General features: G+C 34.7%; 1 protein-coding gene across 4 annotated transcripts in view; it reads left to right on the forward strand.

Annotated features, from left to right (window-relative positions):
- The window catches only part of LOC5574181 (copper transporter 5.1), a 33,482-nt gene that overhangs the window by 1,790 nt on the left and 9,682 nt on the right, over positions 1–22,010 (forward strand). For all 4 annotated transcript variants that reach the window (XM_021852287.1, XM_021852285.1, XM_001661189.2 and 1 more), the window contains exon 2: positions 12,408–12,674. In XM_021852287.1, the coding sequence (XP_021707979.1) occupies positions 12,534–12,674 (141 nt within the window). In that variant the 5' untranslated portion in view covers positions 12,408–12,533. The remainder of the gene's footprint in view (positions 1–12,407; positions 12,675–22,010) is intronic.

Below are 22,010 nucleotides of genomic sequence, written 5' to 3' on the forward strand. Positions count from 1 at the left end.
CTTAAGACTGTAGTTTAATCTCACGATTTAGCTTTCTTTTATACTAATATAGTTTCTTTAGTAATCCAAACTAGTTTTGAACACGCTTTTTATTTTTCTCTTTTGCTGGGAGTGAAAGGATGGTGTATCAGCAAATTTGGCCATAGATGGGTAAATCACTAAAGTTACCTAATGTCATAGAATGGTGGAATATAATTGATATTTTTAAAGCTTTACCTTTAGTAGAATAGTAAAGGATACAAACATACAATTTGTTCATTAAAATAAGGATTTTTGTTTTGCGAAAAATAATGTTAAACTTTGACGGACAGCTTTTTTTAAGAGTTTTTGGAAAGACTATTTAGCTCTTCAACCAAAAGCATTTTCAAAGATTTTATATTTTCATAGCATTTTAGAATAATAGGTCAACGATACACAGAAAACCGATTACGATTTTATCAATAAATATAAAAGATATAGCATAAACAAAGTGTCCACTTTATAAAATGAACAGTCCTTATCTTGAAAAAAAAAAAGACAGCACGCACAGGAAATCCAAACATGACTATGAAGTCGGTCGCTATTCTCTTCCCGAACAACAAAAGAAGTCCACTTATCATCATTCATACAATCAACCTTACAATGCGCTCCAGATCTCCAGCCAGACTTGTGTTCCTCACACAGAGCGCTGCACAGAGGTGTAATTCGAGCAAATTCGTGGCAAAAATTTAAAATTTGAAATATTTAGATTTTTGACTCTGCTATAAGCCTGATTTGCTGCTGAACAGGAATCGCTAAAGAATTTTCTCGTCGATTCCTTGCAGAAATTTTCTACAGCGACGAACTGACAGTTCTTTTCAACTGCGTACTGCGATCAGAAAAAAGCGCTTCCGTGATCGATTCCTTGCAGGAATTTCCCATGCATCAAGATAATAGAAATATTAGTAGTAGAACGCTAGTAGCGCTCTTGTCGCAAAACTGATTTAACTAATTATTACCTTCAATTGTTATTTTCCATTAATTGATCGATCCCACGCAATAGAGGATGATTTGTTTTAGCCTTTGACACTTTGAGGCCCGGTGCTCACGCTGTCACATCGCAGCAAACTAGATGTTGGTCACACGAATAGCAGCGACATTAGCATTCTTAGGTTAATGCTTCTACTATCAAGATAGACCAAGAATTCTCGAAAACTTATTCATACAGACACAAGTCAAAAAAGTATACAAACTTACTTTATCAATCCTACGTGTTTCGCCGACGAAATTCTACACGTTTCACTCTGAACCAACTCTATTTTTCACTTTTAGAACGTTTAATTTCCGGATTTACAAAACGACGAAAGTAAGATTTTCAACTTTCGCTACCTAACCACTACTTTCGCCACCTCGCTGTACACATGGGATGGTACACAAACTATGTCACGCTAAATTTCGACTTTTTCGACAATCTCCTCCCCCCCCCCTCCTTTGTCACGTTTTTTGTATGAGCCCTTCGAAAATTTTGTAAGGCTTGTCACGCTTGGCTTGACCCCCTCCCCCCCTTGGAGCGTGTCGTAATTTGTGCATGACCCCATAGAGTGACAAAGTGACTGAACCACGAATCAGAACAAAACACTACTTGAGTCGATTTTACACTGGTAGAAAATAGTCGCAAGTAACTGAATAAAACGGCTTATCATTTTGTCATAAAATTCTTGTGTGAAATAATAGGAACTCCATAGTTTTTGAACGCAAGCTCATTGTATACAAAATTTGAGCAATATACACGTCGAAAAAATGTTTAAAAGGTGATTCATTTCAAAACAGTTTTAGAAGACAGGATGTGATTCTTCTGAATTAATTTTCCCACGACCGTATGGAAATTACTTACGTCGGTTAGAAAAAGTAATCGAGAATTACTTGTCAGCAGCGAATCAGGCTATAGTGTTTATATATAACTAATAGAGTGCCGCATCATGTAGTTATATGTAGGAGTCGTCAAAAACATTGAAAAATATTACAGTTAACTCTCCCTTACTCGATATTCCTTATCTCGATATCGAGTTAGAGAACCATAGTAAAAGTTGGTTTTCATGGCTACCTCGATGGTCCCTTGAATCGCATTCATACTGGTTTTGTGTTCTGTAACTCGATACCTCCCTAACTCGATGGTCCCTTCAATATCGAATTATGAAGAGTTTACTGTATGACATTGGAAAAAACGTGGTGTATTAATCCTTTCTGTACGACTTTTACTACACACAGATAGGGAGCGAATTTGAGTTTTTCTGTTCATGTATATCACAAATATTGAAGAAAATGTATAATGTGCCTCAAAGTAATTAATATCACCCATAACATATTGGCTACAATGTTGCTGGACAAACTTGTGTCATAATACTTATCCATTTTTAGTTATAATAGTTTTGAAATTTACTGTTTTAAACAAGCTTTGCCCCACCAGCGGAGCAAGAGTTTGAATCAAGTCTGGGGCAAAAGTTCGCTTACCGAAACCCATTTTGTGGCGATATTTTGTGCCAAAAAAAAACATAAAATGATGTTTGCATACAAATTTGGGTAAAAAATCTGCCTTCTCAATATCAAAGGCACCATCAAGATAGGGAGAAATCGAGACATAGAATAAATGTTTAATGAATACTAGATTGAAAATCACTCCGTTGTCAGGAAAATAAAAAACAAACAGACTTTATTTCGTCTTCGCAAATTGTTTTGAATTCTTAAAATCTAGTTAGAAACTATTGATAAAAGGCATATCTATATAAGTAAAGAAATCGGGAATGAAAATCACATCGAGATAGGGAGGTATCGAAAAAAAGGAGAGCGAAAATGTAGGTATGCAAAATAAAGGGACCGAAAAAATTATCGACAAAAGAAGAGGTATCGAGATGTAGAACATAGAGATTTGGAAAGTCGTATATTCATAAATAGCAGTTTTTCGAAAACTAAGGTAAAATGTGAAATAACGGTTTTATCAACTAGAAACGACAAATCGCTATAATTTTCCCGAATCTCAATCGTTTTCTCCAAATATCATGGAGTATAATTTCCTTTCATGAATAGCATCAGAATCACCAAAACATTTAAAATATTTGTTTTGAATTGGGCTAAAAAGAAAATTTTGCTTCACTTGAACTTTTGTCCCACTTTATTATACATAAATAAAGTATAGGTAAACACAGTGCTTCGTGAAAATCAAGCAGGACGTTTTTTCGTCGCCGGAGAAATTGTTTTTTTTTTTCTATTTTCATGCGTCTTGCTGGGCAGTGTTGCGTGAAGCCCAAGTAAGCTTGCCCGTATGCTTCAAGCTTGATGGTGACGGAATTGAAGTGAATCGAAGCTCTCCTGTCAGCGATTGTCAGACCATTAGTTGGTGAGCTCGTTCCATTTTTTCATCTCCAAAGAGTGAAATAAATTTACACAAATCTTAATCTTGAGAACGGTATGAATGTTGCATTTGTATATTTGTTAAAAAAAAACCAATGATTGGTTCGACGTTTGGTGTCGGCGTACTATAATTCATAGTTTATTGAATATTGAAGGACAAATACCTTTACTTCTGCTTGTAATTACATAAAAACATGTGTCGACATGCATTGAAATAATCTTCTGTCAGCCTATGAAAAATAAGACTGACAGAAGATTATTTCAATGCATGTTCCATGAATCGAATCACTTAACAAGCGCAACAAACTCTCTGAATGGTTCGTCACTAGAGGTGTCGACATTATTTTGTTCAGAATAAAAGAATAGAAGAAGACTATATTAATAGATAAGTTTTTAAATTGAGGTTACATTTATCACATCACTTACCAAGGTGAATCCAGATTGTGTAGCTTCTGAATCCTGCCCACTAACAAAAACTCCTTCCCATGACAACCATGACGATACAGAGGTATACTCGGTCTTTGGTAACAATGGATGTCACACTAATATTTTTCCCTCTCCCGATGACCGTAAGGACGCTGCCGGCGCCGTTATTGACTTTATAATATTTTGAATTGGGTCCTTATTGTTTAATGACTTCTTGTTTTTATTTAATAATACGAAAGAGCCAGTTCTTGCACTACTTAACCAATTTTTTTTCAGCTCAAATAACGGCTATAACATATTACAACTTCAATTTTAAAAATGGTTCCAAACATGAACCTTGATACTTTTGATCATGTTTGACGTTCACTTTGTCACAGGGCTTTTAGTTTTAACACTGGGGTTGTTTTTATGTGACATTTCGGGAGGCACACGTAAAACAAAATTTACCCAAAATTTGAGTTTAAGGCTAAGTAGCCCGTCATTCGTTTTGGCAGCAATGATGACTTTTCAGCTTGCATTTCGAAGTGATAAAACTCAGCCTCGATAGTTTATATTGACTTGAAAAAGTATCACTATTCACGCTGACATGCATAAAGTATGCTGATACTTTTCAGCTGTGCCAGTGCAAAACCAACTGATTTTCTTTGATTCGAAATCGTGAGATGAATTATGATCATTGATTAACGACGCGTACAAATTTCAATGACGGTCTACTTCGCCTTAAATGTCCTAGGTTTAACCCAAGGGGTTTGACAAAATCTCAAAAACCGTTAAAACAAATCAAAATTTGAACGGGTTTCTTCTTGTTCTAACACAATTCCATGAATAACCATTATACCTCTAAATCTTCACAAAGTTCACAGGAACAAATGTTTGTTTTTGCATGTTTGCTTACTTACACAAGTCCAACCATACGTGCAACATCTTCAATGGACCAAAGATTACTATTCAATAGTCTTGCAGTTCAAAAATGGTATTCAATGTGCAACAAACCGCTCTTAAGTTCTGATAATTAGATGTACAAGTTCTCTGATGGAAAACATATCCAAGTAAATCCAAAAATACAAAACCATCTTGCATAGTTATTCCAGGAATTCTTCCAGGAATACTCCGGAATTTCTCCAGATATTTCTTCAGGGATTTTTTTAAGCGGTGTCTTCTGGTATTCCTTCAGAGATTACTCTAGAAAATATTCCAGAGACTTTGCGAAGGATCCTTCCAGGAAAATCTCTACTTGAATTCTTGCAGAGATATCTTCAAGGATTTTTCCAGGAATTCATCCACAAGTTTTAGGACAATCTCTTCAAGGATTACTCAAGATTTTTCTCTAGTGATATTTCTGCGAGTTCTTCATCAGATACAGTACTGGACAGAATAAAGTACGCATTGGCCGTTTTCCCATACAAAATGGTCAAGTTTGGAGATCTGAATTTCAGCTTTTAGTGTTCCGATTGATCTGAAATTTTTTTAACATAGATTTTACTCAATTAAAATATCACTGCATTTGAAACACAATCTTTTGAATTATTAAAAATCTCTCAATTTGCAAAAAATTGCAAAATTTAGTTTTTAAAATATTTTGAAAACAATCAGTTTTACCGAAAAATAATGTTCTGCAAATTTGTGCGTCTTATCAAATTGTACATTTTTGCAGAAGGACATATTGCTCTAAATATTTTCATATAAAAAATATGTTTACTTTAAAATTTTGTCATTTTCATCAAAATTTGAGATTTGCGATAACTTAAAAGTTCGTTAATGAAAAACTATGAATTTCTAGCCTAGCAAATTTGAGGTTACTTTCAAGCTGCGGTGAAAATTTCAGGTCAATCGGACAGCTAGAAACCTAGATATAAGACTCCAAACTTGATAATTTTGTATGGAAAAATGGCCAATGCGTACTTTATTCTGTCCAGTACTGTACATACAAAATTGTCGTCTCAAGATTTGTCCAGCAATTGTTCCGGAGATTTCTTCTAGGGTTCCTCCACGGATCGCTCCAGTGTTTGTACCAGGAATTTCTGCAGGTGTTCCACAACTCACGAGTTTTTCAATAATTTCCTTCTGGTGTTACCATGGTGCACCAGGAATATCGCTACATGACTTACTTAAAGTATTTCATCAGATAATCCTTCAGGGTTTCCGCAGGAATTTATCCACGGTTTCGTTCTGCGCCCCCAAAAAACCATTAGGATTTTCATTAGAAATTGTTCGAAGAATTTCTCTAGGGACTACACTAGAAAAATATCCTCTAGTAAAATCTCTACATTAATTATTTTTGATTTTTTTTTTTAATGGATTCCTCCTCAGATTTTTCCTGGAATTTCTCCAAGAATTATTCTACGAGAAATTTTTTTACAGTGATTGTTCTGGGAATACCTCCAAGGATTCCTGCAGAGGTGCCCTTAGGAGTCCTTCAGTAATTAACTTATATAATCTTCTAAAGATTCCTACAGCAGTTCCAGAGGCTCTTCCAGGGACTTCTTTGAGAAATTCTTTTGAACATTTCTCTAGGAAGATCTTCTTCGTACTTATTATATAGAAATACCAATTGTTAGTTTAAAATACTATACAGTAGTTTGTTCATTTCATTTGTTTAAGATTTTATGGAATCACTGAGGGTTTCTCCAAGAAATAGCACAAAGAATTCTGGGAGTCTCCCCAAAGTCGTCTTCAATATCACCAAACGAGGATTCTTTCCATAAATTCTTCAGACAGATCACCAAACGCTGTTCCAACTTTGCCTTTGTGGTTCTTCCTAAAGTTTAACTTCAGTTCTCTCCAACAAATCTGTCAGAAAATTCCTCGGAAATTTTTCAAGGATCGCTTTTAAAATTTTCTGAAAAAAATATTCAGGTCTTTCTAAAAGCAACATTAAATGGTTCATTCAGGTGTTACTCTAAGGATTTTTCTATTCTACATGATTTTCATGAGCAATCAAACAGTATTCAATTGGGATAATGTTCTTAGCGATTTTTCAGTCAAATTTTCCGCAGATTCATCTACATTTTATCACACAAACTTCTCTGAGTGTTTTTAGATTTCTCTAAAACTCAATTTGAAGTTGCTGCCCGCATTTCTTCAAAACTTTTTCAAAAAAAATCTTCAAAAATGCCTACCCAAGACAATTAAAAAAAAAATTTCTATAAAATTTCTAACGGAATAATTTCAATTATTCTTTCAAAAAATATTCCCAAAAACACTTAAAGTTTCCCGAGAAATTTGTTTAGAGATTTATATTTTTTTTCCTTGTTCTTCTGGAAAATTTATCGGAGATTCATCAAAGTATTTCCCAGAGATTTTTTATCAAACAGTATTAAGCATTCTTCAGGGGATATTTTTAAAGAAAATTTTTAACAGATTTCCTAAAGGATTTCACAATGCATTCTTGAACTTTTGAAAAAATCTCTAGAAATTCAGTCAAGTATTCTTTTAGGCTCTAGAAATTACTTCATACATTTTAGTTAATCCCGACATTCTTCCATAAATAACATCCACAAATCCGCTCTCCATGTTTGCTCCAAAAACTTTTGCAGAAACACCTCAATATATTTTCAGGATTTGTGAATTACTCTTCGATTTATATCCAATTTCAATTAGACGTCTAGAGTAACAAATAAACAAAAAGTTTTGGAAGAACTTCCAATGAAATTTGTTGGATAATTTAAGCTTACCGTTTTGTTTCAAATTCCGAACGTGGCTCTACTTCCGAACAGAGAAGATTTTAAAGAGTAAAATTTATATTTTCTAATGAAGAGTATTAACTGTAGATTAAATGATCATCACATGAAGAAGTATTGAAGTATTCAGGCAAGTATTCAGAATATGAGTCATGCATGGAATTTGAGACAAAACGGTAAATTGAATTCGGAATATTTTACTAAATTCCTTTCGAAAAATTCAAGAATTCACCATAGAATTTCTGAAACTCATTATCGAAATTCCTGACGAACACAGATAAGCTCAAGTGGTTTTTGTAGGATTCATTAAAAAAAACTTTGTTCTTTTTTCGTCGTCGGATGAAATTTATACTGAAGATATTTATTACATCTTAGAGAATGTTTTGCATGAATTATTAAGTTCCATGATACTATGGTGAATGGATTAATGTTGAAACCACTTCTTTCATACTTGCAGAAATGTCAAAAACTGAAAAATTACTAATTCTGACGCAATTTGTGATGTATTTTGCAAACATTTCTGAACGACTTTTGACGAACTTCACGAAAGAATTTGTAGAATTTTTTTGGGGAAGCTGTTCGAAGGAATTCACAGAGCAATTTCTAATTAAACTATCAACGAACTAATCAACAAAACATAAAATTTGAATGATTCAATGATTTTTTGATGCGAAAACTTTGAACTTTTGAATGGTTATGTATTTTTGTTTATTGGAATCCTAGAACATATTCCGGAATGGTTGTCCTTCAGAAAAAATCCACGTTGGAAATTCAAAATAAAATATGACTAATTTCCAAGAGATTTGTAGATTTTCTTAAGGAATTTGATTGTACCTACTATCTTTTTAGGGAATATCTAAGAGCGGTTGCTGAAATAGAAACTGAGGTCGATTTTATTGAACTTTTCCACACTAGGTTATTTTTTTATCCATTTAAAAAAAATTCAGCCAGGTTGAAATTTATTTAAAAGATCTGTTTTTAATTGAGCCTTATTTTTCGGCAAACATTCCCGCTAGCTATAATTAAATTCCTTTAAAAATATTGTCTATTTTTTCAATGGATTTTGTCGGACGTTATATGAGTTGGTTTAGGGACAAAATGTCGAAAGACAAAACGTCGAAACCCATAACGTCGAATGCCAAAATGTCGAAAGGGACAAAACGTCGAATGGACAAAACGTCGAAAGCAATCATTTTTCATGCAAAGGTTTTGGAATCAAAGATGACTATTACGTTGCCAAGGAAAATATGGTTGCGATGCGAACGGCGTTGGGTACTGCAAAATTTGCAATGTTCATCAAAGTAAGCATGGGATAAATTTTGAGAAAAATGTCAATCTTACAACCAGTTCGGACCAGAGAAGAAGCACTGCAGCACCTCAAGAGGAAGACTGAAAATGAAGCCAGAGGTAGGTCTTTTTCATACTTTTATCATTGTTACATAAAAGTATGAAGAAGACCAAGCTGTTAAGCATTTTTTGCCTCACCTCTAGACTCACAAAACGGCAGAGGAAATGAATCTTGAGAGCAGTTCATTATTTATCTTTTTTTCTGTTCTACGTAAGCAACCAAAATCTTTTTTACCACCAGATGCATCAGAATGTGGGAACTCCAACAGTTTTCTACATTAAGTGCGTAAGCATTTAGCCTAAGTTTAATTTGTTTTGAATCTCAATACGCTTTAATGTTTTTTATTGTTTTATGAATATTTTTCAGTTAAATGAATTTTATAAAATCCTTGCAGCACCTCTAAAGTGAATTGGATTTCTGGTTAAGCTATCTATTGATAAATAGTGTATTACTTATTCTTTGAAAGTACACTCATTCTTTTAACAAATTAGTGACACAAACTTCATAAAATTAACAACTAGATTTTTAGGAATTAGTAAATTATGTATTCTTCAGAAATTTGCTCGTTCTTCTCTCGAATAGGAATAGTTGACTCGATTTAAATTTCGTTTTTCGGAAACAGAAATCTTTCATCAGGATATCCAGTAAGTTTTTAAATATGTTCTATTGGAGTATAGTAGTCTATACTTAATAAACTTAATGAATTCCAAGCTAAATTTTAAATTTATTTTTTATTGTTGCTTCCGAAGCCAGATACGGATTACAATTTCACGATGTTAACATTGAAAAAGAATATACAAAACTGGACGGAATAAAGTACACATTGGCCAATGTTCCATACAAAACGGTCAAGTTTGGAGACATGGATCTTAGCTTCTAGTGCACAGTCTAGTGAAATTTTCACCGCAGCTTCAAAATTCAGAGCTTTATATAATCAAACTTTTGAGTAATCACAAATCTGCAATTTTGATTAAAACAATAAAAGTCTTGAATTCAAAATAATTTCTAAAATGAAAATACTTAGAGTTATACGCCTTTTTGCAAAAAAAAAAAAAATAAAGATATTTGATGAACCACACAAGTTTGTAGAATAAGATTTTTGAGTATGACTGATTGTTTTCAAAATGGGAGATTTTCATAAACTTCAAAATTTTGTTTTTTTTTTAATTATTGTGATTTTCTAACACAGTGAAACTCATATTATATCTGAACTAAGGTGAAAATTTCATGTCAATGGGACCATTAGAAGCCGAGTTGTATGAAAAATGTCCAATTTGTACTTAAATCTGTTCAATGTGAATAATACTGTTTCTACTACTCAAAACATTCTCTAGTACTTGGATTTTACGTTATATTTTTATATTTCACCGTTTTCTTTATTAATTGAATAAGTCGACATTTTGTTAGATATTACTCATATTTTTTCAACGGTTTGTTCTTTCGACGTTTTATCATTCGACGTTTTGGCATTCGACGTTTTGGCATTCGACATTTTATGTTTCGACATTTTGTCTTTCGACGTTCTGTCTTTTCGACGTTTTGTCCCTTCGACGTTTTGTCCTTTCGACGTTTTGTCCTTTCGACATTTTGGCATTCGACGTTTTGGCATTCGACATTTTGTCTTTCGACGTTTTGTCACCCAACCATATGAGTTAAGTTAATATGTAGATTTCTTTGATGAATTTATAAATAACTTAAACCCTTAAGGGAAATCATCATCACCGGACACCACGAGCAGGTCATCTGCCAAAACATGGAAAATCATAATGCAGTGAATATGCTGCCTTTTACTGGCCTATTTCCCTTCTGTTCCTATGGAGATTCGTATGGAGATTCGTATGGAGATTCTAATTTGTTATGGAGGTTCTCCCAGGAATCCCCTCAGAAACTTACCCAGGGATTTCTCAAAAAACTTCTTCAAGAAAAGAATTCCTGGAAGAATCTGTAACAAATCACTAAAGACACCTTGGAGGAATACTTTTTCATTTTAATGGAATCCCTGGGAAAATTCATGGATAAATTTCTGTAGGAACTCCTAGAAGAATTTTTGGAAGAATCTCTGAAGGATTTTTTGGAGGCCCAGAACATATCTGGAGCAATCTGGAGGATTGCCTGGAAAAATCCTTAGGATGATTATCCTGAAGGTATCCTTGGGAGAATTCCTGAAAGAAACTCTTTAGAAATGCCTATTGAAATTCATGAAGTAATTTGTTGCATTATTCCTATAGATAAATTTCTGGTGGAATCTCTGGAAGTGAGCGATCTCTGGAGGATATCTCAGAATTAATTCCTATAGGGACCTCGAAAGGACATGATAAAATTTTGGAGAAATATCTAAAGTAACCTTGCAAGAGTTATCGTAGTGTAATCTGGAGAAAGCCATGAAGACATCTCTGCTAAAATCCCTGTACAGATTTTCCGGAATGAATCCTGAGAGGATTCTTTAGAAGAATTTTTGGTGAAATATCAGGAGAAATCGCTTGAAGAATCTTTGAAGGAATTTGAAGGAAACACCAGGCGAAATTGATTGAGGAATCCCTGTAGAAATTCCCCAGCAAAAATTTCTGGAATAGTCCTTGGTGTGCTCCTTGTAGGAACTCCTTGCATAATTATTGAACAAATTGCTGAAGGTATTTGTAGGGCTCCATCGAAACCGGTGATAGCGAACAAAAGTTCTCTGGCTAAATCGCTAGTGAAATCCCTGGAGAAATCACTGTAGGGATTCGGGAGAGATTATCTGATATTTTTAGCTTGAACGACTGTCTAGTTTTCTGGATTTGCAGAGGTGCTCTTGAAGATTTGAGGAGTAACTTCAATTCATCTTCACCTTATGATTTATTGGATACAATTCAACCGATTTATATGATTTTTTGTATTTCCTAACACTGTATTGCCGATTGATAGATTGACCAGAAAAATATCTGCCAAGAAAATATTATATAGGGAGTGCCAGTCCCTCAAGGAACATCGGAATATCTTCAAAACCAGTTGACCAATATCGGCACAGATTATAAAAATGAAAGTGTTTTTAGTAGTTGTGAAAAATGATGCATAAATATCAAGATACAACAAAGATATAACAATTTGAATAAAAGGTAATTGTGATAAACAAATCATGCTGGCGGTAGAGGGGTTGTTTTTCTTCTTCTTCTTGGCATTACGTCCTCATTGGGACAGAGCCTGCTTATCAGCTTAGTGTTCAATGAGCACTTCATCAGTTATTGATTGAGAGCTTTCTTTGCCAAAGTTGCCATTTTCGCATTCGTATATCGTGTGGCAGGTACGACGATACTTTTATGCCCAGGGAAGTCAAGGAAATTTATATTACTGGACTGACCGGGAATCGAACCCAGACACCTTTAGCATGACTTTGCTTTGTAGCCGCGGACTCTAACCACTCGACTAAGGAAGGTAGATAGGTTGAGGACAGAAAATATTTTTAGCCATGATTGGATCAAATTACTCCTGTGCACACTGCTTGTTGGCCATGTTTGTCCAATTAGCTTAGTTTGTTGTTGTTACGCTGTTTATCGCCGCTTTGCGCTTATTCTCCTTTCTTCTTCTTCTGATTTTCGTTTCCATTTCAGTTCCAGTCGCTCAAATCACGGCGCGGTTGCGGTGCTCTTGTACTCGAGGTGACCAACCAAACCACTTGTGGAAAGTACACACAGCTGTTCGGTAGATAAGCCGCCCATAGGAAGGCCTGTTCCACAATGCACATGCACATGTCGTTCTGGTGGGGCGCCGACGTGGGCGATGTGTTCTTCCAGGGGCTCACGGTGAGCACGACCGGAGCGATGGTGGCACTCTGCGTGACTCTCACGGTGCTGTCGATCGTGTACGAGGGTCTTAAGGTTGGTATGATAGAGTGTGTAGTTAAGCATCGCGGACAGCTTCAATCTGTGACAACCCAAGTAACCACCAAGCACTCAAAGTTCCAAATCAGCTATATAATGCTAGTGCAGGGCTTATGAGTCGTTCAACAGTTCTAGATCAGCACTGTTCGAGCGAAATATAGGACTCCACGTGCTTCTTGATTACCTGGAAACTTACAACAATCCAAAAAATAACGCGTACAAAAAGGAGAGCAACTTTTGATATAGTGGCTTCTACAAGAACCTTTACGAAAAAAATCGATGATTGTGCTTTTTGTTCAAGTGACGGAAATAATTCCGAAAGCCTGATTTATCACTTTTTGGTGTGCTATCAGGATGATAAAATTATTTACTTTGCGGTCGTTCGCCTCTCGACAAGAATAACGAATATTGCTTATTAGTGATGGGTTGACTTGATTATCAGGTATGCACATTGCTGCCGTGACTCGCAAATCAGCTGTATTTTCTTCAAAATTGAGTTTATATCAGTTTTCAATACGTCTTCCATTGATATTTTAGAAGTGAGCAATTCTCGCTGAAACCAGGCCGCCATCGGCACCCATCGTTAGAATTCCAATTTTATGTCACTGATCGCTAGTTTTCGATAAAACTTAAGGGTGGTCCTTTCTGTTTTCTCAAATTGGTGGACCCCTCGTACGCCAGCTAGCTGAACAGTTTGCGAAAAAGCCCATTTTTAGAAAAATCTTGGGTATTTCTTCACGGGATATGTCTCATATTTCGCTTGGAACACATAGCAAACTTAGTGGCATCGTATAGAGAAAGAGTATAGCTTTCATTTGAACTTGAAAAAAATTTGGCGGTCATTTTGAATTTGACCGCCATCTTGAATTTTGTTAGAAAAATCGATTTTTCACCATTAGCGCACCGCCAGTTTTGAATTCTGAGATCACCATCAGAAAGCTGAGGAAAAATTGCGTAAGATAGGCTACAGAAACTAGGTGTGCAATGGTATTTACCCTATGATATGAACGACTTTCTAAATCATGTTCTACTATTTTGACGTATATAGCGAGTGCAATCAATGCAAACATAATTTTTTGTACAACAAAGAAACAAGTTTTCAATCGTTGGTGTATTATTTGAGACAGATGAAGAATTGGAGTATTAATTTGAGTGAACAAATCTGGCGGCCATCTTGGATTTTGACGCCATCTTGGTTTTAAGTAGTAGAATGAGTTTTCACCTTGTTAGCACTCAACATGTTAAATTTCAATGCTACCGTTACACTTATTCTTATTCTTATTCTTCTTTTTCCTCACGTTACGTCCCTACTGGAACAGAGCCAGCCCTTCAGCTTAACTAGTTTTAAAAACAAATTGTCAAATAGGATTTTTTAACGCTTATTGGCTACCTGAATGATTCTTCTGCATATCTTCGAGTTGTAAAATAGCATTATTTCTTTCATTTATTTGGTCTAAAACCATTGATACAAATGAACAATCAATTGAACAGCTGAGATAAGATAAGAAAGATAGAATCTGATTTTTTTTTTTTAACGGAGGCCTTATAATTCAACATGATGAGCATTGAGATGGTAAAAAATCATGCAACTGCTAAAAACCAAGATGGCGTCCAAAGCCAAGATGGCCGCCAGTTTTTCTAACCTCGAAATTATACACCTGCCTTTTGGCATTACGTCCACATTAGAACAAAACCTGCTTCTCATCATTCAATTTCGCTATTTTTCACATGCATGTTGGCCGGTACTAAAAACGATACTTTATGACTTATAAAATCAAGGATGTTTTTTGCTTTAAAATTTATGACTTTCAATATAAATTAATGCACTTTTGTCAATGTTTTACGTTAGAGCTACAGATATTACCACAAGGCTTACTAATGTCCCGACACGCAATCTATAAACTTAATACAACAACAATACATAGGGTAAAAAAATGTTTGTTTAATACAATCAATGTTTTTTGACGGTTTTCATTTATTGAATTTATTTATTCATTATTACTGAACTCAAAGATATGTCGAAGAATTATTCTGTTGTCAGAAATCGCATTAGAAAAGAAAATTCCTGTTTAGTAACCGGGATTTATAACTAATAAAGCTGAGTATCAGGCTTGGTTCCAGTAGGGATGTAACGTCAGTAAAATGAAGAATAATAAGAAGAAGAGTATACGTAACCTTTTTTTATTGGTAGCCTCTAAATTCGCCATGCTGAGTGCTATCAAGGTGAAAAATTAATTCTACTACTCAAAATCCAAGATGGCCGCCAGATTATTTCACTAAAAATGATATTCTTATTCTTTATTCGACTCGAATAAAACACCAAAGGTTGAAAACTTGTTTCTTTGTTGTATAAAAAATGATGTTTGTATTGATTGCACTCGCCAAATACGTCAAAATCGTATAACATGATTTAGAAAATCGTTCATTTGATAGGGTAAATACCATTGCACACCTAGTTTCTGTAGCCTATCTTACGCAATTTTTCCTCAGCTTTCTGATGGTGATCTCAAAATTCAAAACTGGCGGTGCGCTAATGGTGAAAAATCGATTTTTCTAACAACATTCAAGATGGCGGCCAAATTCAAAATGACCGCCAAATTTTTTTCAAGTTCAAATGAAAGCTATATCGTTTCTCTATACGATGCCACTCAGTTTGCTATGTGTTCCAAGCGAAATATGAGACATATCCCGTGAAGAAATACCCAAGATTTTTCTAAAAATGGGCTTTTTCGCAAACTGTTCAGCTAGCTGGCGTACGAGGGGTCCTCCAATTTGAGAAAACAGAAAGGACCACCCTTAAGTTTCATCGAAAACTAGCGATCAGTGACATAAAATTGGAATTCTAACGATTGGTGCCGATGGCGGCCTGGTTTCAGCGAGAATTGCTCAGTGCTAATAAGATCACATGATTCTTTTGGTAAAATTTGAAATAAAATCAGAATGAAAGGCAAATTTAGATTTAAACATGTTTCAATTTTCTAATTTTTTTCAATGTTCTGTTCTGGCAAATGTTACAAAGTTGTTAGATATGTAAAAATGCGTATTTTTGCTGAACAATTTTTAGATTTGAAAACCCATGACCCGACCATCTCACATAAATTATACGCTGGATTTGCACCATTGAATTGAAAACGTTTTTTAATATTTTTGTGCTTTCGGCAAAGCATGTAATGAACTACAGTCAATGTGAACTTTGCTCATGTTTCCGTGTTCAATAGCTATGAACATGAATTTAAACAAATCATGAGCAAATGCGTTTTAATAGTAATTTGAGCTACAATTATTTCGCACTGGTCTATCTGACATCATTAGTGTTTTAACTTATTGAAAGTTTTTTCTAGTACAGATACAATACTCAAAATATTTGTGAATTAGTAAAATTCAATTCTATTTTATTAACTTAATACTTTCAGAAAATTATTTCAAGCGGTACGCTCATAAGCATTAGCAAATTTAAATTGCAGTTATGTCACATCTGTTTTCCAAATTAAATAAATATTTGTCGAAAATGATTAAACCCGTATAGGCCAGAGTTAAACAAATAAAACTAAAACGCCCATTGCTCATCGAATACTTGACGGATTTCAATTTGTTTATGTCTGTAAACTCGTACACATATTAATCCGTTAAGTATCCGCTGACCGAAAAGGGGTTGAGTATTTTAAATCAAACTCATATGTTCAAAAATCCATTTTAAGTGCAAACAGTAACTTCAATAATAGACATTTCATTACATATCAAAGTACAGTGGGATTCTGGTTTTGGCACATACACCCCCACCCCCCCATTTTGAAACAAAATGAATCCGTTTTTGGTAACATTTTTGAATGCCATTAAAATGTGTATATTTTTGTAAATGTCATTTTATTTTTTGTTTCACACTCTTAAAAATAATGAAAATCACTGCGGACGTAATTCACATTATGACTGATTGACACATGATGTAAGTGATGAAATGACGTAAAAATATGTTGTGAAAGATGTATTGAACGAAAGGTGTAATTTTACATGATGAAGGACATGAAAACAATCCCACTATGATAAACATTTCCCAAATCAGACGCATCGTATTTAAAATGTGACACAAATTCACGTAATTTGGCTCGCTTCTCTTATGTGCATCCAAAAGACGTAAAATCACATGATTTTTTCGGAGTGTGTCATTTGAAAGGCCCTTCACTGTTTCAGTCATTTGCTCCCTTTTTACTTCATTCTTATGGAAGATAACATTGCGGAGTTTCGTCAAACGCGGTTGTTCCTTTCCTACACGCTAAAAAAAATTATAAGCTGGATAGCTTAAATACCATTCTAAAACCATATTCGGTCTATTCACTCATTGCGGTGCATTTTGGCGCATTAAGCTTGGCTAGTATAAACGGATTTTATATAAGATAATGATTTTTAGGGAATTATGCCATTTAATGCATAAAAGTTTAAAAATCATCACACTGAATATAATAAGCCATTTTTCAATACTATAAACAAAAGCAAAACAATATGTGAGTAGGTTTTATTTTGTGCGTAACTCATCTATATATTTTTATTTTTATTTTATATTATATATATCTATAGACAACTGCCTCTGTTGCTCATCATCAATTCATCTTCCGATCCGTTCCGGCTTAGTTCAAGATCAATATTGTCCATATTCTTCCCAACAAACATTTTTGATAAATAAGAGCTGAACAAATCACTTTCCAGCATATTTCAGATAATTAAACTATTATTCAGCTACTAATGTTACATGAGTTGTCGCATTAATTTCCGACTTGCTCTCAACGAATCGGGTGGTGCACTGCTACAAAATAAGTTGAATAAGTTTCATATATTGATTACTAAACACATGCAACAATCCAACTTACCTCAGAACTGCTATTTTCACCGCTTCCTGTGGCATCTTCTCTGGGATGGAAGTTCGAATGGATTTTCAGAGGATGGCTGGACATGATTCGCGAATATAATGGTATAAGGCGGTGACTGGTGAATTACGGAATATGATGTTTATAGAAAATGGTTCACGTTCCTGCTTACTTCTAACAATTTTCACTTGAAAAACTGCAGACTATCACAAATAATTGGGATTTAACAACACTTACTATTTATGGAAGGACGCGAAGTCATTTTCAGCCGAACGAAAAGAGATTCTATTTTGGATAAGTACTAAGAATAGCGTGTTTCTCTTCATAAGCACAACAAAAACTAAATCATGAATATGCATGATGAAGTATAAAATATAATAATTCGGTGATTAATTTTTAGTATTCTTAATTATTAAAAGAGGATTATATTAGAAAAATAATATATCAAATACTAAATAGTATTTTCGATTTTCTCCGTGTAGACCATTCGCCGCGTGGAATTTTGGGCAAATGCGCGTTTTTGGAAACTTTACAACAGTCGCGCTGTGTATCATATCCAGCAGACCAGACAATACTAGGGATCCCTTGTGCGCTTATTTAGTTTCAGATAAGCATATGTTCGCAACGTTTCGTGCAGCCATTAATTTTTGATCAGCCCACTTAAGTCTTCCGGTAGCCAATGAAAACCATTTTTCTTCAGATTCGGAGCAGGTAGGTATAGGATGAGATCCTCACGGGATCCTGGCGATAGTAGGCTTCTGAAAATTTTCATAGCGGATTTTTGAAAATACTGATCGAAATCTGTGTATTCCTATCGGATATCAGAGGTTTCTTGTGGGATCCTGAGGATGTATAAATAGTCATTAGGGATGCCGGACGAAATTTGGAGATTCCTAGTAAACGGCAAAAATTTGAAAGGCGTCTTGTGAATTTCCAGCGGATTTCTGTGGATTTCTAGTGGTATTTTAAGTATTTCTGACAAAATCTTGAGGTTTCCATAGAAATTCGAGAATGGCTAGCGATAAACAGGAAAGTCTCAATAGACTCTCGTGGGCAGATATCAATTTCTATTTGACTCCCAAACAAAATCCTATGAATTCTAAGCAAAACCAAGCTAAGTATACTAGCGGGCTCTTGTGGATTCCTGAAATTTCTTTTCGGGCTTCTGCAGCTTCATATGGTTCTATCGCACAACATCAATATTAGGGATGTAATCTATAGCAGCGATATGAATTCAGCCAAATTTTCACATATTTTTATCACTAGCGAAAATCGATGCAAATGTTCATTTTACCTGCACTATGTGGGTAAAATGAACAGCTGTTTGTGGTAAAATGAACATCAAGCAAATAACGTGAGTAAAACAAATATTTTTGAAAACTTTCATTGCATTCCCGAAAATATATCCATTAATAATTGTAACTCATTCAAACAGAACGCCGAAGGTATCATATTTGACATCATGACGATATTCACCTCACTGAAAAACCTCAAGACTTCCGAGCTAAAAGTTACGTCAGTTCTAATTTTCAAACGTGGCTTTCTAAAATCTTAGTTTTCGTTGATATTTTCACTTCAATTGACCTCCGTATCAACATGAACACTCCGATTTATGCTCTAAATTGTCCGTACGTGATAAAAATTCAATCAAATTTGTCTGTTCTCGGTAAAAGGCACGGTGTTCATTTTACCGCCCCTGTTCATTTTGCCACCACTTCCCCTACAACTTCGCAAACTCATATGAAATTTCTTTCAAATTACATTGATAAAAAGCTTGTTTGTGTACTTTACGACATTAAGGGATACAGTTATCATTAGGACTTAATTTAACAATCGTATTTCTATGGAAAATCATATTGAAGGCTTAGTCAATATTTCGTAAATGTTTGTGTTCAGGAATGAAATTCGGTCATTTCTGTTCGCCCGTTCGACTACAGTCAGTCATTCGATATGAAATGCCTTACTGTGCAAGAAACATAATTTTAAAGAGCCATTTCCAAGTAACCGCTTGAACTTCGAAGAAAATCTGAGTTTTATTCAGTTTTATAAGACCAAGATCATATTTCTCGTTAATATGTTTCTTATTAAATAATTATATGATTCAGAAGAATTATCCAGTTTTTGAATAAAAGACACTTAAGCTGTTGTTGCTTTTGGCCCAAGCAAACAAATAATATACAATATGCTTATAACATACGTTGAAGACATTTAAGTAATACATAGTATGTGAAACGTCTGCCACATTCAACATCACGGGTCTATAGATTTAGAGCATTGTCCTACCCTACGGAAATCTGCTTCGAAGTGGATCGTTCCGGAGTCTGTTTATTATTAGGTTCAATAAGGATGATGTAACAACATCCTAATGATTGTTTTGAGATTAAACATATGGGTTTTGACAACAGCAAATTTCGATTTTGTTACCTAATGAGAAATCCCACTGTGATTCATCTTCATACTTCCTTAAACAAGCTATTTTACGTGATTCTAATTAATAACATTAGAGGCTGTCCATTAATTACGTAAGGGTTTATGGGGGGTTCTGAGATTTCATACGCGCCATACAATTTATGTTTGATTTTCATACAAAAAATCTTACCATGGGAGGAGGAGGGGTTGAAAACTCCTGAAAATTGTATTACGCAATTAATGGACCGCCCCAAAGTATAATGAAATACTATAAACTAAAATTATCCTACACTTAGTCAGAGGCATCGCGTGGCCTGTGCAATCAACCTGTGCATGCACTTCTAAATTGTTCTCATTTTATTTTTGCCATTATTATGTAAACCTTGGATTCAAACTATTAATGGGTTAAAATGTGAACCAGTGGTTACTAACCTTCATGTTCAAATGTAATTTTCTTCTAGTCTTTTAGTTGATTTAAAACATTTAAGAATACAGATGCATTTATGGTTCTTAGCTTGATTTTTCAATTCAACCAACAGTTTTTTTTTTAATTCTAATAATATACCATGATTATGGCCAAATTAAAATTTGATTACGAAATAAATTCAAGCTATGTGGGTCATCAGTGACGTTTTTAGCAGCACTGAATTCTAGCTAATTTTGCAATACAGGGCTGGTTTCATACCCCATATACCGTTAAATAGGGCGAATAGAAACAATGTTCAGTAAATATCAGTATTTTTTTTTTTTTCATTTTGATACAAGGATAAACACTTTTTGAAGTGCATCTCGAAGAAAAGTCAAAATGTTAATTATAATATCAAATTTTGATCATGTTAGAAATTGGAAAAATGGCGAATGGTCAAAAGTGGTTGAGATATTATTATTTTCTTCTTATTAAATTAATTAATTCATTACGCGTGGTAAAGATGGATAAATTATGGGTGAAATTATGCAAAAAAAAAATCCACGTGCTCGGTTGGGATTTGAACCCTGGACTCTTGTATACTAGACGAGCGCTTTACCAACTAAGCTACCGAGCCACTTCTTATTACTGTTTAATGAGAAATGCAGCAATATTTTGTAATATATAATATTTTGTAATATAGTCTATCGATACTCTGTTGCTATTGAACTAATGAAACAAAATTATTTCAGTGGTTTATCGTTACATAGTAGTAAAATGTTTAACTGTATACCGCTATGTTTCTATTCGCCCCGCTTTTTCTGTTCTTTACATAAAATTCATAAAAGATCGGTTTCATCGTGTGTACTTAGTGCACGCAATATGAAAAATGCTCGCCAAAAAACACCATAAGCGTGAATATGCTGGCGATGACGGAGGGCGTCATCTAATTGACCATCGCAAGTACCACCGCGCTAATGCTGTTAGTTAAAAGCGAGGTTTTTATGGTGAAACAGTTTGGAATCAACTTCTAAGATTGCACTAAAACTTCAAAGACTCAAACCTCGTGAAGAAAGCATCCAACAACAGTGCACTTTTTATTTTGGCTTTGTGCACTAGCAGAAAGCTTAATGTAAGAAGATCAGAGACGTTTGACAACTATTTCTCCAGTTTGAAAACGTGAGTAAGGGCACAAGTCGGCCATTTTAGCAACCATCTTTGGATTCCGAGATGTTTCACCTTAAGATGATTATAGAACTGTGGCTTCGTTCAAATTTTCAAGTCCACATATCTTGAGAATCAAAAAGCGCACCGCGTTGAAAATTTATTCGATCAGTCAACACCAGCAAGCAAGCAATTGGATTGATTTTAAACGCGAATGGTTGTCAGATGGCTTCGTACTATAATCACCTTAATCAGTCAACAACATAAGAAGAACAGCGTGAAAATCACGCTTGCCCTTCACACCACACCACTTTCACCACGATGATGAAAGAGCGAAGGCCAAAAGAGAGCAAGCAAAATGAGTCCCTCTCACGGATTGATTTCTCTCTTGTCTCCCCATCCGCACGCTCGCATTGATAGAATTTGTTAATATTGTAGCAAAACTGTGCACCGACTGGCATTTCTAGAAAGATTCGCGAATCTGGCGAAACTGAC

The sequence above is a fragment of the Aedes aegypti genome, chromosome 3, assembly GCF_002204515.2.
Source record: "Aedes aegypti strain LVP_AGWG chromosome 3, AaegL5.0 Primary Assembly, whole genome shotgun sequence".
Taxonomy (NCBI): Eukaryota; Metazoa; Arthropoda; class Insecta; order Diptera; family Culicidae; genus Aedes; species Aedes aegypti.